Consider the following 17,062-nt stretch of genomic DNA (forward strand, 5'->3'; position numbering starts at 1 on the left):
TATTTTATAAATTTAATATTGTTGCTTCGAAATACACGTCTTCGAAATTTTTGGTGTGTTTATTTTTATACAACGCGAGCAGGCATACCAAAAATACATTAAATTAATTTAAAAAAAAACATTACACACACTATCATGTATTTGACACAAAACGCATATATACTTTTTTGTTTATCATAACAGAAGTATAGTCTTCGACAATAGAACCTTACTAATGTTCAAACTGATAATTTAACTTAATTATGGTCGAATTTCGACCACTGGGCGACCACTGGGCGACCACAAGTGTTAATAGAACATTCAAAATAATGCATATACTATATTTAAAAGTTTAAGTTACTAGGTTGGTTTGAAATAATACGTAATAATAATAATCTGGATTGGACAAAATCATAATTCATACAATAAAAAGATAACTGACTTAACGTATTTTGTAAAGACATTACATCTTGCGGAATGATTTGCAAAATCATTGTTTTTGAATATCATATCAAAAATGTTTAGAATTCCTAATGTGTGGGTAACACAAAAATAAAACTCGTACATATTAAAATCATTGTTTTTTAAAAATATCTAATTTGCAGTCAATCGTGTAGCGAATTGCAGTTGTCAGTGAACCCGATTGTCACTTTTTAGTGTTAATTTTGGGTTTGATTCCTACCCCAAGACACTCAGTCACATTTTTTATGTATTTAAGTATATACATTAAAAACATACATAAGGTATTCGATTCTTCACTGCGTTCCTTTAAATAGGGGGAACTGGGGGTGTGAAAAAAAAATCCTAGCCCATTTTTAAAATTCACTTTTTTAAATACGAAGACGAGCTACTTTGATAAACTCGTTTCGCATGATACCTTTCTTGAGCATGGCTATAATTTACAATAAAAAAGATTCTACGAGAAAAAAATCATTTGCTTGTGAGGTTCTTTAGTTGTATGCTGCAGCTGGTATTAATATTACAATTTATCGACGTTTTTTAGGGCTAGGAAAAATAGTATTGAAGGGTTATGGCGATGTACAATGCCAGAGTAGTATATACGAGTATATTAAGAGAAGGTAACATATAAAAACGGCCTAGGAATTTTTTCCACACGAACCGTGATCTATAACACCTACAGTATCCCCTTTTGAAGGAGCACAGTTAGGGAGTCGAACATCCTATATATTAGTTGAGTTGTTGTCTAACAAATATTGATTGCCAGGTGTAAATGTATGTACCGGACAAAAAAACTTATAAATTGTCTTAAAATTTCATTTAAACTCATTTGGTGCTTAATATATTCAGTGTCAATTGTTTTCACTAACATTGTTTTTATGTTCATGATTGCTACAGTTCCAATAAACAATGGCTTGTATCACTCAAAAACGCAAACAAATATAGAAATTGTTTGAATTATTTGATTTCAATGAAAAATATTTGTCAATAATTTTATCACTAGCATTTAATGGGATCCCAAGCAAAATATTATCGACTATTATTGTATAGTCTAAAGAATAATTCAATTTTTTTTTTAAATATAATTACTACAATAGCTTATCATATTTATGCTTTATCTTTTTTTTTATAAAAAAATAATATAAACTTACAATATATCATACTCATCATAGTACTTCATGAACAGGTCGGTAGCGTTTATTGATAATGTTATTGTGCCTCTAGGATTTGCACTCTGCTGTAGCCTCCTTTCTTCTCTCTCACGTTTAAGCCTATTAATAAAAATTAATAAAAATTACTAAAAATTAATATTACTAAACATATTTAGATATAGTAAGGTATTATCGCGGTTTATAATATTTTTTTAGATGCCCGTCGTCTCTGAGAATACTTTACAGCAACCATGGTCACGGCAGGACACAGTCCAGCGATAAAATCCGACAAAGTTGTTTCATTATTATGAGTGAAGTTCGCGTAAACATTTTCCTTTCTGTACTAATTATAAAGAGGAAAACTTTAAATCTAAACACAAACAAAATAATTGGAAACTATTTTGATATTGAAATTGAAATATGTGCTGTTTAAACTTTATTATGTACTGCTTATTTTCATAAAAATGAATAAATAGAAATAAATTAAAAATATCTTGTACTAGATGCTTTCTTATCACTAAGTGACATAGGCTACATTTGAACAATCGGAGTAACCAAAATTTGTAATCCACACGGGCGTAAGCAGAAAGCCAGTTTTTAATAAAAAGAACAGTATTAACAGTAATTTTAAAATTTTAAAACACAATATAATAATTTTATTGCACAAAAGTCGAATAAATATCTTTAACACAAATATTTTAAAATAAAATCTGTAACAGGAGGCTTGCTTACCTCTCATATTCCTCCCTAATTTCCCTTGGTGTTCTTGTCCGGAATATAATTTCCCAGCCCTCCACTTCTAGGCCTCTTTTGCCTAAGAAATAGAGTTATACATTAAAATTATAACACTACATAATGATTCATAATGTGATTCGATTGATCCCTGTATCATATAAATTTACAAAAATACCCTACATTAAACATTATAATTTATTATATTTGTGTATGTTTATAGTCTAGAACTATCGAATTAAACAACTGTATGGTCAGATATGATAGAACTCAGCAGACATCAAATACACAGGGCTACAAGAAAAAGTGCTCTGTAGCTCTGACCAGACCCACCTAGGTTTATTCGTTTCTTCATTTCGTTGAAGTTGTTTTGGCTCGTCAGTCCACTGAATTTGGAGTATATTACAAGAAAACGTCTACAAATCGATAAAAACAATAATACATGACTAGGTCGAGTATGTTTCTTATGTGTTTCGATGCGCTTGAATCTGAATCTCAATCTCTCATCAATCTTGATTTAGCCGGTAGACCCAACGAAATCAGAGTAAATTACGAAAAATTGCAACTATTCGCTAAAAATCGTGAAAGTTGCTACTTTGCTAACAAAAAGCTTTATTGACGAAGGGACTGGTCCAAAACTTTAAAGTCGCTCAACGTGTAATGGAACGGGCTATGCTTCAGGTTTCTCTCAAAGATAGGATTAAAAATGAGATTATCCGCGAGAGAACAAAAGTAACCGACATAGCCCACAGAATTAGCAAGTTGAAGTGGCAGTGGGCTGGTCATCTGTATCACAGGGCCGATAGCCGTTGGAGCAGGCAGGTTCTGGAGTGGAGACCGCGTCATGGCAAACGCAGTGTGGGACGTACTCCGGCCCGTTGGATTGCCGGTGTGGACTGGATGAGGATTGCGGAAAACCGGAATGTCTGGCGCGAACTTGGCGAGGCCTATGTCCAGCAGTGGACTGCAAAAGACTGAACTGACTAAATGACTGTATTTTATTATCAATTACCCACTAATGAAGAACTGAAGTCGCTTGACGACGACGCCTGCCGCTGCTGACGCTGCTGAATCTGTTTTCTCACTCTGACCAGACGCAGATACTGGGTTTTCAAATCCCAACATAATAAATGTACATCACCAAACGGGCTTCGAATTTGGATTCAGCGCATTGAAACACAAAACCCTAGGCAAGTCTAATCAAAGGTACAGAGTACTTTTTTGTGGGCCAGTTATATCTTTCCAAACAACAACTTTAAACTGTATAAATTATGTAATTAAAAGCTGTGTCACATTATATACCACTTGAGAAATATAATTTTAAAATATTATCTATATATGAAATCGGTTCTTTTTTATTAATGTGTTATATATAATTGTACAAAAAATTTTGACTGTTCAACATCAGAGAGAGGAATTGTGGATCCCACATAATTGCACACAAGATTTATTAATTTACTAGTCGAATAGGCATTTCAGGAAGAAAAACATAGTAAATAATATTGTTTGCAGGCAAACAAAGAAAAACAGACTTCAATTATTTGACAAGTAATACAACGTAGGTAGACGACAAAATAGTCAAGTAAATACACATTATCAAAGATTACTCCAAAAGTTGTAATCAGATCTCGATGAAATTTAAATGTGACTACATGATAAACATCAGCTTTCGATTAAATTAAAAATCATTAAAATCGGTACACCCAGTAAGAAGTTATGCGGATTTTCAGTTTCCCTCGATTTTTCTGGGATCTCATCATCAGATCCTGGTTTTCTTATCAGGGTACTAAACTAGGAATATCTCCTTTCCAAGAAAAAAAAAATTATCAAAATCGGTTCATAAGCGGCGGAGTTGTCCCCGAGAATACATAAAAATATCGGTCGAATTGAGTAACCTACTCCTTTTTTTGAAGTCAGTTAATAAAAGTGTTCTACATTTTTATGCTACGGTACTCATCAAACGACCATATTGTCTGCAATGTAGCCGAAATAGTATATGTATAATACAATGTATGAACACTATGAAATGATTGTGAATGTCTAAAAAGTTATAAAAGAGTTTAAAATAAATATTTATCTATCCCAAAAAATTTTAATATTTATTGTGTTTTCCAAAAAACAACTTACCCAAGGTATCATAAATGGCTCTTTTATGTGAATCGGACAGGACTTCATAAGCTTCTTTAATTTTATTGAATATTTGTTCAGCCCATTTTAGTTTATTTGGATCTGTGCTGTGTTTGTCTGGGTGAAAGATACGAGAGAAGCGTCGGTACGCACTATTGATTTCATCCAATGTTGCCTAAAAATACGGTGAAATTGATAAATTCCTTAAGTCAAATAATTAATTGTGTAATTGTGTGTGTAAAAATATTTAATATAAAGAGGTAAAACACAATAAGATTTAATAAATTTTAAAATTAATTTGATAATAGCTATAAGAATATAAAACCTTATAAGAATACAATTGTTTAATATAACTGTGTGGTTACGGCAGCAAAGAATATAGCCATCCCCTCTCCTCCCATGGGTGTCGTAGGAGGCGACTAAGGGATAACACAGTTCCACTAACACCTTGGAACTTAAAAAACAGACCGGTGGCGAGCCAGCCCTGCGGTCACCAACCCGCCTGCCCAGCGTGATGACTATGGGCAACACACATGAGTTCATGCCATTTTAGGCCGCGAACTTGTTGAGGCATACGTTCAGCAGTAGACTGCGATAAGCTGAAGTGAGTGATGTTTCCAAAAATATGTGTAACAAAATAGGTAAATAAAATGTTTGTATACATGTGTATTTTCAATAATATAAATGGTCAAGTTCACATTTACACTCTATTACTTAGTGTGGGTAAATTAAAAATATTTATTCCCATCTTCAAATGTACTGTACATAATGGGCTAGTTTTAATAAAACGGCAGTAAAACATTTATTTACATTTATTTTATCTGGTCTATTTAAAAAAATAATTCCTATTAGCTTATCCATTTTATGAAGCTTTATTGCCTTAATTTTAAAAAGTCAAAGATAGATCCTAAAAATAATGCGTAAAATAACGCAAATAAGCTATTTAGTGAATTTATTAATACATTTGAACTGCTTAAAATTGATAATGTATACGAAATAACCTAACCTAAAAAGTTATTTTAGTAGCTGAAATCGCATGCTTATATAGTTTCTGCAATAATACACTGTAATGTATAAATTATTAACTACCAAAGATTCTTATTTGCTAAAATATAATTCGAACGTTATATAATAATGCTGCAATAATCTGTTAATTTGGGTAAATAAAAAAATGTGGAAAATAATTTACCGTCTTGGACACATTAAGCAACTGATAATAATTATCTTCTAGCAGAATACTTTCTCCTTCTTCCTCCATATTTTGGTTACTTTTCAAATATATATTCTAGTTAGAAACCCGGACGAGGACTATCGTTTCAATTTCTTTTACCGCCGCACTGACATTTCAAAGCATAGTGAAAAGTAGAAAACTAGAAACAGACCGACTTAGTGCTGTGTCTGTGTTGCCAACTCAAGTAAAAAAGGCAGATTACATACTTTTTCATTGTTAAAGAAACATTATTTACCACTTTTATCCTCAATTGCCACTTCTTTAGTATTTTCAGACTCACTTTCCTTCTTAAAATCATACATATAGTTGTTAAATTTCTAGTGCCTTTTTGTGCCTTTAAATGAGTAGCAATCAGTTATTTCGGATTTAACCGTTTGCATTTGAAAATGTAATGTGTACGACCAATAGTTTGATGCGTAATTAAGTTGTCATAATATTTATAGCAGAAAATAATCTTTACACTGTGGCACTGCAAGTAAGCACAAAAGTTTCTTTAGCAATTCACACAATTCACACAAAGGTGTAACATTTGTGAATGCTTGAAATGTTTTAAATATCCGAAAAATACGTTTTGGAGAATTTTGTAAATGGTTAATTTTGTACAAAGTTTGTACATGATTTCAACGTGTATAAAATATGAATGTCAATCACATAAGACTGGTCGGGGAATTCCCTCGAATCCATACAACAGTAGGGGAAAGTGGTTACCCTTCGTACACTTTTTGGTTTTTATTTTTTTACTTTATGATTAATTGTCGAATTTATCTAGTTTGTGTACCTAAATGTAACAAATATATTGTAGTTTGTTACAAAAAAGTCCTAAACTATTAAGTCAAAAGGTTAAAGAGTTATAGCCATTTTTCTACGATTAGATATTTGTACGAACGTACCCCACGTATGGGGTACGTTCGTACAGTAGGTGGGGTACTTTCGTACGCCATGGGGTAGATTCATACAGGTTAATTAAAAAGCCTATTAAAGTCGTTAAATATTTATTAATTAAATTATAAAAATATTTATTTATCAAAAAACTAACTTAATAATATTTGACTTGACTCATAGTCGATAAATCTTCCTTTAGAAAAATAACAAAAAATAAAATCGTTCATCCTTAGTTTACTTATTGATAATTCTAAGCTTTACAATCTGTCTAAATGAAATTTTTACAATTATTTTGTATGAGATCGTTGTACAGTCTTTGACAATTTAAACGTAAAGTAGGTAATTATACATTTGGTTGTTCCTTTGGAACTTATTGCACATTATAATTATTTAAATTAACTGCAAAAGTGAAACGTTTAGCCATTCTAGCTGTACAGCCCACTCGTGATTCAAGATCAGGGAGGATCATGACGACATCGCTAATGTTCAGAGAGTTTCTGTGATTTGGGAGCCAAAATTTTAGGAGTTTCTAAAACAGTAGACACGCCGGACTCGTCAGTTCAATATCCTGCAGGTAGCAAAATTATGTCGCTGTAACGCATCAGCCAAACTATTATAGAACTCTTGGACTGCAGTCTTATTAAACGCGAACGATCGAGTAGAACTGGTGTTTTCTGGCTTTCGCAGACTGAAGTTGGGATTTCGTTCCCTGTATTTACGCATCCACTCTAAGCCGGCCATTTGATTTTCGTCCCATTTCGCTGGATATTTTAAATTCAACACTTTCGCGTATTCGTAGGCAAGCTTCCGAATTTGTACTATCGTTAGCCCATAGTGCATTTTGCAGCAATTAATAATGTAGTCACACATGAGTTCACGTTATTTTTGGCGTAAACTTGTGGAGGACTATGTTCAGCAGTGGACTGTATAGGCTGTAATGATGATGATAATGATGAAGCGTGCCTCTTCTTCCAAGGAGAAGACTTGTAGACTCGTGAATTTTGAATGAAAAGTTCATGAGGGTCCATCGGCGTTGAAGCCACCTTTAAATTTCTTGACTCTGCTTTCCAACGTTGATGTCTTGATGTTGTATTTTGACACGGCTTTTCTATTCGACAACCGTCCTTGTATTACATCATTAATTGCTAATTTCATGGACTCTTCATCCACTTCTTGAGTTCTCGTACCCTTTTTTTATATTTTTGCACCATGATTCTGCAATAAAATCTTAATTATAAGGTTTACTTAATAAACATATTTTATTTTGTGAGAAGTAGAATAATTCATAAAAGGAAAAATATGTTATTGTGCTGTCTGCACGATAATTTTAAAAGCACGATAATTTTAAAAAATCGAATTTTGATGTACTGGTGGTTAATGAAATCTAAAGGGGAGCATTCGTACGCGTACGAATGTGCCCCCTGTCTTGCTGTCCGAATGCACCCCATGCCTTGAACAAAATTAAAATACAACTTTATTACAAATTCTAATTTAATTTGAGAAATATAACAATTAAAGGTCAAAATTAACAATGTTAACATTAATCTACCATCACCATTTTGTCAAAAACATAACAATTCTACTTATAATTACGAACTAAACTTAGGTAAAAAAATTTACTCACCGCGCGCGAAAACACGTTAAGTCTTATCAGGTGATACACCGTAGTGTGACTGGCGCGACACTCCGCTAGCAATATGGCGGCTGGCATGTCTATGCACTCAAGCAAAGGCGTGTTTGTGTGCATTTTAGTTTTTCTGTTATACTAAATGTACGAATGTGCCCCGCGTACGAATGGTGAACACTTTCCCCTAAATACTGCAATCTAGTATATCATTTTGTATTATTATTTAGTGGTCATCAAAACATATTACTGATATTACATAGTCTAATAGATAACACTGAACACTAATTGAAAAACAGTAAAAATTTGAAATGAAACAGAAAACAGGGTCATCAATGTAAAAAGAACAAATCTACTGTTAAAACAGAAGGGCTGGTAGCATTGTGCTGTGTATATGCTGTGTACAATATTTTTTACAGTATCAAAGACGATATTTAACTTAACAACTTACAAAGAGAAATGTTAATATTACTTTCTAAGCTCGGTATCGGATTAATGTTATCATCAAAATAACTCTTATATTATAAAAGATCAATTATTTTTTCCTTTAACAAACATTAAAGATATGAGACATTATATGCTGAATTACTCCTATTAATAATATTATTTTCAGAGTAGACACTAGAAAAGTCTGATTGCATTTCATTCCTAAATAAAGATTCGCTCTCCTAAAAAGAAGAGTCCGGCTATAATTCATAATTCTTCTTTGTCTGTGAATAAAGTGTCGACAAAGAGCAAATATACAATAATAAAGATAAACAGACACCTATTTTGTACCCCAAAAATATAAATTAATAAGTTGTGATTGAGAGGGACCTAATGACTTGACGGCATAAAAAAAATTAAATTTAATCAAAAACTAAATTTAAAAAGGTGGAAAAATATTATGTTGTTGATACAAATTTTATAGTACTTCGAAGACAAATATCTAATGCATTATTATAATATTAAAATAATATTAATAATCACAATTCACAGCTAATAATCAATCAAACATAAGTAATTAATTTAAGCATTTGAGTGTCTAATATTTAAAGGTAAGTATATTTACATATAGTATTTATAAGATAGTAGGTAATAAATTTTTTAATAATTTTCCAACTTAGGTAGGTACTGTAATTTCATAAAAACGAAAAAAAAATGATATATGATTTTATTTAAAATCTAAAATAAATGGACAATTCACTATTATATTATTATTTATTATATATTATTATTTATTATATATCTATTCATCACTCATCTTTTCAGCCTAATACAGTCCACTGCTGGATATAGGCCTCCACAAGTTCACACCGACAATGGAGTGAACTAATGTGTTTTGCCCATAGTCACCACGCTGGGCAGGCGGGTTGGTGATCGCAGGGCTGGCTTTGTCACACCGAAGACGCTGCTGCCCGTCTTCAGCCCGTGTATTTCAAACTCAGCAGTTCGATGGTTATCCCGCCATCAGTTAGCTTTTTAAGTTCCAAGGTGGTAGTGGAACTGTGTTATCCCTTGGTCGCCTCCTACGACACCCATGGGAGGAGAGGGGGTGGCTATATTCTTGATGTCGTAACCACACAGCATGACAGCATATCTATTATTATATATCTATTATATAGTTTGTGATTTACATTTTATACTTTACTCACACTGTATATTCTATTCGTATTAATTATGTAGTTTAGTTTTAATTTACTTTCGTATTTTTTATAAAAAAATGTTCGAATAACCAGAGACAAATGAATGAGTCACTGACAAATGATCAATGGATCAAATAAGAAATTGGACGTTACTTATCTGTATATTTTACTGGTTGCTCTCTCCGACGTTAAAATGTGGAATAAATTTAATAATTTCTTCTGTAATGTCCCGTTAAAAATATTGTTGTAAATATAGTTATCTCGTTTGTTATTGTGATCTTTTCGTAAACGCGAAGGAAAATTGATGAACTATAAGGTAAAGTTATAATTAAGGTATATATTCTGCATTTATAATTTGTTTTGAAGAATATTTATTTTCTTTTCAGATTTTTTTTTCGTATACATAATTTAGGATAGTTTATAATTGAAAATTCTAATTTTATAAAAAAAAATTACACCACCTGTGTAGGCTTTCGGCAGGCTTTATATTGTGTAGGCGGAAATTAATGATTTCGCAGATCTAGCGTTCGTATAAGGAACGTAAACGGTGTTTTCGGCAATTTTCATACAGTCTCTTATGTTAGTACTTAAGTTATTATGTTTTCTCTCTATTGCATGTCTGATCTGTCAGCAATGCACCAATAATTACCTAAGTATGCATTACAAGGCTTTCTCAAGATCATACTTATCTTTTAAAAACACTAGTGAAAGTTTAATGAATAACTATGCATGCATCTTAAATAATACTGTTGAAACTTCATACATTTCTCTCAATCACAATATGTCCATAGCCACATGATAGTTATTAATTTGACAAAGCACTTAATACTGGTAGTTCTAAGTTAGTTTGATATTTTAAAAATATATTTTGTTAAACCACACCATTCATACCAACAAAAAATAATTTCAACATAAAAAACCATATATATATATATATATAAGGAGTATGTTCTTAAAGATGCCGTGTGGTGTCGGCCTAGTAGACTAGCACCACCCCCTTTCTTCCCGGGGGGGTGGTAAAAGGCAACCGAAGGATAAACCTGGCCCAAAGTTATCAGGGTCCTGGAGAAGGAAAACTTCATTTGAAACCCAGAACAGGGTCTCCGTCCAGCATTCATAGCATAGCTCTAAAAGTGCGAAACACTCCTGCAGCCGAACTGGCTCCACATGTATTGACTCGTCGTTCCTGTGGGCCTAGCCAGTGAGGTCGAGAGGGTAGCGCAGAGCTTAGGCAACTCTGCGTTTTCCTGAAAAGTGACTTAGGCAACACTGTGTCTGTCTGACACTGTCTAAATCGCTTGCAATAGACGGACTAAGGCCAATGATGATGATGATGATCTTAAAGCAATAAGTAAAAAAAAAAATTTAAAATACTACTATCAATGTTCATTAATATGCAAAGCAATACCCTAAGTAATTCCATATAAAAAAATCTGAAGACACTTTTTGATGCTCAAAAAATAGAGTATAATATTTTTATTGTGTGAAAGGAAATTTTAATGAATAAAACTTACTGTCGTAATCTATATATAGATATTTTTCTTTTGAGTCCATACCAAATACGTCTGATGAGCCATATGTGATAAGAAAACTTAAAGATATGGAACAAGCAAGAATTTTGATATCTAATTGAATTACTTCTTAACACCTTTTATCAGAGATTTATCTTAGGCCTTCCTCTTATATTTTAGACAAAACTTATTATAAAATTTACCAATAAAACGTATAGTAAAAATTTAATCAAAATATTTCTAGAAAGTAATGGAAATCTGTTACAATTTTTTTTTTTTGTTTTTTTTTACAATGTTTAGTTTATTTCCCGTCTGTACTAAACTGGTTCAAGTTATGACCATTCAAAACTAAAGTGAATGAGTTATGTAATCAGTCAATAATTGTTATTCAGTTTTATGTTACGAGCTATATATATATATATATATATATATATATACACTGCTTAATTTTTGTAAGCATTTGGTTCTTAAAATCTAATATATAAAATTCTCGTGTCATGGTGTTAAACATTGAACTCCTCCGAAACAGCTCGACTGATTTTAATAAAATTTTGTGGCATATCGGGTAGGTCTGAGAATCAGCCAACATCTATTTTTCATACCCCTAAGTTATAATGGGGGGGGGGGATTAAGTGGGTTAATAAGTAATAAGTCAGCTAGTAAAAGATATAATTTGCAAACGGAAAAAGAACCTACTTCAATTACATGCAGCAGTAATACAACATAGGTATATGAAAAAATCGTAAAGTAAATGCACATTATTAGAAATAACTCAAAAAGTATTTGTCAGATTTCGATCAAATTTAAATGAAACCACATGACAAGCATCGGCTTTGGATTAAAAAAGGACTGGTGCTAAGAATTTGTTTTCACTAATGTTACTCATTATAATGTTGGGATGCTAATTTGTTATCACTCCACTCTCTATATCTCGTTGTTTTACTCGTTAGATAATCTTTACTATCTTAAGCCATTTACATTGTTTTAGATATAAGACAAAAAACAAAAAATGCCGTCGACACACTTGAATCTACGTGAGGATGATGTCGTTCGTCTTGCTCTGGAGTTCTTACACAATCGCGACCTGCACATAACGCAGTTGTCCCTGGAGCGAGAGACGGGTGTTATTAATGGAAATTTCGCTGATGACGTTCTTTTCCTACGTCAACTTATCCTAGACGGCCAGTGGGATGACGTACTAGAATTTATTCAACCGCTTAGCGCACTAAAAGCTTTTGAAGCAAATAAATTTAATTACGCTATACTTAGACATAAATATATAGAACTTTTGTGCATTAGATCTGAAATAAAGGCGTACAACAATGTTGAGAACATTGTTGACGAAGTAGTAAAAGTTCTTAGCGATCTAGAGAAACTAGCACCTTCTAAAGAAGAATATTCTAATTTATGTTTACTTTTAACTCTTCCTAGTATAACTGATCACGCACAATTTAAAAAGTGGAACCCGAGTAACGCTAGGGTTCAATGTTTTAGAGAGGTGTACCCTCTCGTAGAACAATTTTTGCCCTGTGATAAAAAATCTTCATCGGGCGGTGCACCTGCTAAATGTGCTAAGAACGACCGCTTAATGCAATTGCTGATTAAGGGAATACTATACGAATCATGTGTGAACTATTGTCAAGCGAAAGCTACGGGTTCGAAAGAGGCACAATCGAATGAAGTCAATTTTTCACGACTTCTAGATGGTTCCGGATTCGATGAATCAGATTTAAGTCTGCTGTCATGGTTGCAGTCTATACCCGCAGAGACTTTCAGTGTACCATTCGAACAGAGAATGTTGAATGTCGATGTCGAGAAATTGGAACGTCCGTCTTTGCATACATCTTGGACAGAACACATGCTCGTGACGCCTATAAAACCACGTACATTCCCACACTTGGCGATGCCGTTTAGGAGACCTAGGTCTGCGGCAGACGCCATGACTAGGTCACTTCGACCTCTGCCCGATGGTGCACCTCGTCATCCAGCGGTCATGGCGTTATCTGCCATCGACTATGGACCGTCATCGTCGTATTTCGCCGGCTTCCATCTAACTGGCATCAAAGGCAGTAAATTAATGAACACGTCAGTTGATAGACTATTCGATATTAAAAACGGGGACAGTATTTACAATGGACTAAATGAAACGTTGAAGCCAATTGACGAACAATTGAAGCCGATTGGCGAGTATACAAAGACGAGCGAAGTGAGTAGTATTGGTGCATCAAATGCTACGACACCAGAGCATAGAGGACAGGATTACTCAGCGTCTACATCGATATCTACCGCAGCTGTTTCTGCTGAACGTCCCTCAGTACAGGACAGACCTCAGCAGTTCGAGGTACCACCTGGAGGGGACGGTGACTTCAGGAGGGAGTTACTAAAGGAGTACCAAATTCAAAAGCAACGTGAATGTGACGATTACCTGCGCAACCTCTGTTCTTCTGAAATACGGCCACAGAAACCGTGAGTATAAATCATTTGGGGTCATCTATTAATCACGTGAGATTTGAGAGGGGTTCGGAAAAAAAACATAACATGGAATTAGGGAAGGCCGTAAAAAGATATCACTTGTATATATTTATCGTTGAATGCGCAATTTTCAAACGAAAAAATAACCAAAAAAGAACACCCTGCTACCATTATGTCACTAGAAATTAGTATCACGTTTAGGTTATAAAGTAGCAAAAAAATCACGTGATTAGTGGACGATCCCTTTGTTAGGGTAACTTATTTATTGTATTGGTTTTTTAACGTATTTTATTGATGTTTTCAGGATGGAGCAGACAGGTGATGCTGCGTCTGCGTTTCCCCCAGCTGCCAATTATAATCCACCAAATACAGAACATAATCAGAAAATACAAGACCATTCGCAGTATATGAGGTAAAAAATTTACCTTAAATAATTTTCGTCAGAAAAATCTTTATTAGATTTAAATTTATATAAATTACATAATTTCATGAGATCAGTTACGTTCAGTTCATTTCATCCAATTACAAAATTTATGATATGTGTGTGAATCTTTGTATGATACTCAACGTAATATTGCGGTACGAAATGTTGATAGCTATTAATATTATTGGATCCCCTTTTATCACTATATAAGAAACATGCAAACTGTAATTCGAATAAATGTAAAGTGTAAGAATCTCTTGCATCATTCTATGAAATTGTTACTAATTAACTATTTGATTTATTTATTATCATTAAATAATTTATTAATATTATTTATTTAATTTTCATTTTTTTTTTAAATTTCAGGCCAAACGACATAAGCGAATCGATCGAAATACCAAACTCGGCAAATGTAAGATTTTTTTTTATTATATATTTTTATCTAAATAATCAAAAAATGGATAATTTTTTTCCAGAATTAAAAATTCTAGCTAAGAAATGTTTTACATGTGAAATTGTATAACAAGTTCTAAACACGTAACACGTATTTTGTATTACATTCACACACACACACAAACACACACACACAAATTTGAGATGACATAGTGGATTTTAACATGTAAATTATTAGGGCATTACTTTGACGCATTTGCATCAAATTCTTTGTGTCGATTTGATACATTTTTTTTTCGGAAATGTGACGTGGGAATGACATTTAAAATAGGAGAATACCAAACTTGTCAAATATAACAATCCAATAGGTCAGCCGTTCTATTAATAGTACACAAAGACAGGTATATTTTTATATTCTTTACTATATAATGAATCGATATAATTACTATCATTAAAGGTAAAAGAAAAACTTGACTAAATTAGCCAGGAAATAGTTAAAAGCGTTTTAAAATTTGCGGTTGATATGCGGTTAACGGAAGTTATATTGAAAAATTTGAAAACAAAATTATATTAAAAACACCGTCCTAATCTTCTCCATATGTGTTGATATCATACTAACGTGGAAGGTCAAAGGAAAAGTTGAGTAAATTAGCCAGAAAATAGTCTATAACAGTATGATACGTTTTAAAAAAATCATGTGCGGTTAGCATTTGTATCAAAGCATTTGAAAAATAATTTTTAAAATCACCGTCCTATTACGGACTCACTCGGCTGTAGAAATGTTTTTCAACGTCTCACTCCACTGGCTATGTTCTTCCGAATACTTTGATGAGATACGGAGATACGCACGCGTATACGGACGAAAGAAATTCTTTATTTATGATATTTTGTCACACAACGCTATAATTAACCCAGTTTATTATTAAAAAAAAAATACGTTCTTAATTGGATATTTGTCTGCGTATAAGACTTGTGTTATATGGTTTGTGGGTGTTTCGAGACTGTGTTTTTGTAATTATATATATTTTTATAGTTTTAAGTTTGTTCTGAGCGAATTATTATTATTTTTTTTTTTTTTGTAATGTACGCTGTGCTTATATGTATTTTAAACACCGCTCAAGTCTGCTTCGTTGTTCTGACACGGCGGTATTTTAAGTGTTGAAGTAGTCATTTTACGCTGAATTGCCATCAACGTTTATTTTCATGGAGTTTTTGATATTTAAGAGCCATTTCACAAAAATCGGTAACAATCCGCGAAATTGTAATATTTTGACGTCGTTAATCTCAGTGTTGGATGCAATAATGTAATTTATATTCTTGAAATATAATAGAACAACCTTTGTTGTAGTCCATAGTCAGATCAGAATTTTGATTTATATTATGTGTATAAAATTATTAACCTTTTCATCAGCCTCCTCCCTGGGTAAACGGTCGCAATGTATACTTTGAAGTCCTACTTTTCAATAACCTCTACGTTGAAACCATTTTAAAAAAATATCATAATATGTGGAATATAATTTTGTTGTCCACTATCATAGATTTTTATTCCATTTGTATCTCTATTAAACGATAAAAAAAATTTAAAGTTACGAATATTTTCCAAATAAGTACAATTTTAAAAGCGATATTTCTCTTAGAAAACTAAGAAATTTTAACGAACTATCTTCATCAAAGTAAACTTACATCATTAAGGAATACAAAAAAAATAATTAAAAGATGTAATTATTTTTAATACATTTTATATTAAATAATAAAAAGATAGTATATATTGCCACGCATCAAGCCCGGTAAATCAGTCGAGCGCTAGCGCTCTTAGAGGTAAGGTCCACGCCAAATTCTGCGCAGCCGTCTCTTTCGCTCACACGCGCCAAGCGCCTGTTGTTATAGCGGATAAAACGCATTTGATACTTTCATAATAAAATATAAATAAAATAAACATATTACGAAAATGACTGTAAAATAATATAATGATAATTTCTGTAAACAAATGTATAATTTAATTTTCTTTTCTCACACTATCAATACAAATAGGCATTTCAATGTGTTTGTCTTGGTATTTGTTAATTAATATGTTTGTCGGTGTCGATGTCATTAAACGCTTTTTTATTCATATCGTAAATATTAGATTCATTCGTAAACTGAAAAAACTAAATCAATTTAAAAAAATTGTTTCATAAAATTGATTTTTTTAATTTTATTTTTAATTTATTGACTGTTGTTATATGACATATTTGAAATTTTTAACAAATTAATTATGTAAAAAACATTTTATACCATATTTATAATTTTTATTATACATCAGAAAATGATCACGATGGTCTTTTGGTTGTCACACTATACGTACTAGCACAAAGATCGCGCGGCTCGTACGACTCGCGCGATGCGACCAAATTTACCTAAACTTGCAGAGCGTAAAATTGTGAAATGGCTCTTAAGCACTTATCGTGTTTGT

General features: G+C 32.5%; 2 protein-coding genes across 2 annotated transcripts in view; one reads left to right on the forward strand and one right to left on the reverse strand.

The window, feature by feature from the left end:
- Positions 1 to 5,866, reverse strand: part of LOC123669027 (dnaJ homolog subfamily C member 11) — a 29,572-nt gene extending 23,706 nt beyond the window's left edge. Inside the window, exons 1-4 of the mRNA XM_045602696.1 lie at positions 5,638 to 5,866; positions 4,449 to 4,623; positions 2,322 to 2,403; positions 1,590 to 1,709 (exon numbers count right to left, since the gene is read on the reverse strand). Coding sequence (XP_045458652.1) covers positions 1,590 to 1,709; positions 2,322 to 2,403; positions 4,449 to 4,623; positions 5,638 to 5,706 — 446 coding nt within the window. The 5' untranslated portion in view covers positions 5,707 to 5,866. The remainder of the gene's footprint in view (positions 1 to 1,589; positions 1,710 to 2,321; positions 2,404 to 4,448; positions 4,624 to 5,637) is intronic.
- A 6,464-nt stretch (positions 5,867 to 12,330) lies between these two features.
- Positions 12,331 to 14,699, forward strand: LOC123668904 (WD repeat-containing protein 47-like). The gene is made up of 4 exons (XM_045602596.1): positions 12,331 to 13,787; positions 14,098 to 14,205; positions 14,584 to 14,629; positions 14,694 to 14,699. Exons 1-4 carry the CDS (start codon positions 12,331 to 12,333, stop codon positions 14,697 to 14,699), a joined length of 1,617 nt encoding a protein of 538 aa, XP_045458552.1.
- The last annotated feature ends 2,363 nt before the right edge of the window (positions 14,700 to 17,062 follow it).

This window comes from Melitaea cinxia, chromosome Z (assembly GCF_905220565.1).
Source record: "Melitaea cinxia chromosome Z, ilMelCinx1.1, whole genome shotgun sequence".
NCBI lineage: Eukaryota > Metazoa > Arthropoda > Insecta > Lepidoptera > Nymphalidae > Melitaea > Melitaea cinxia.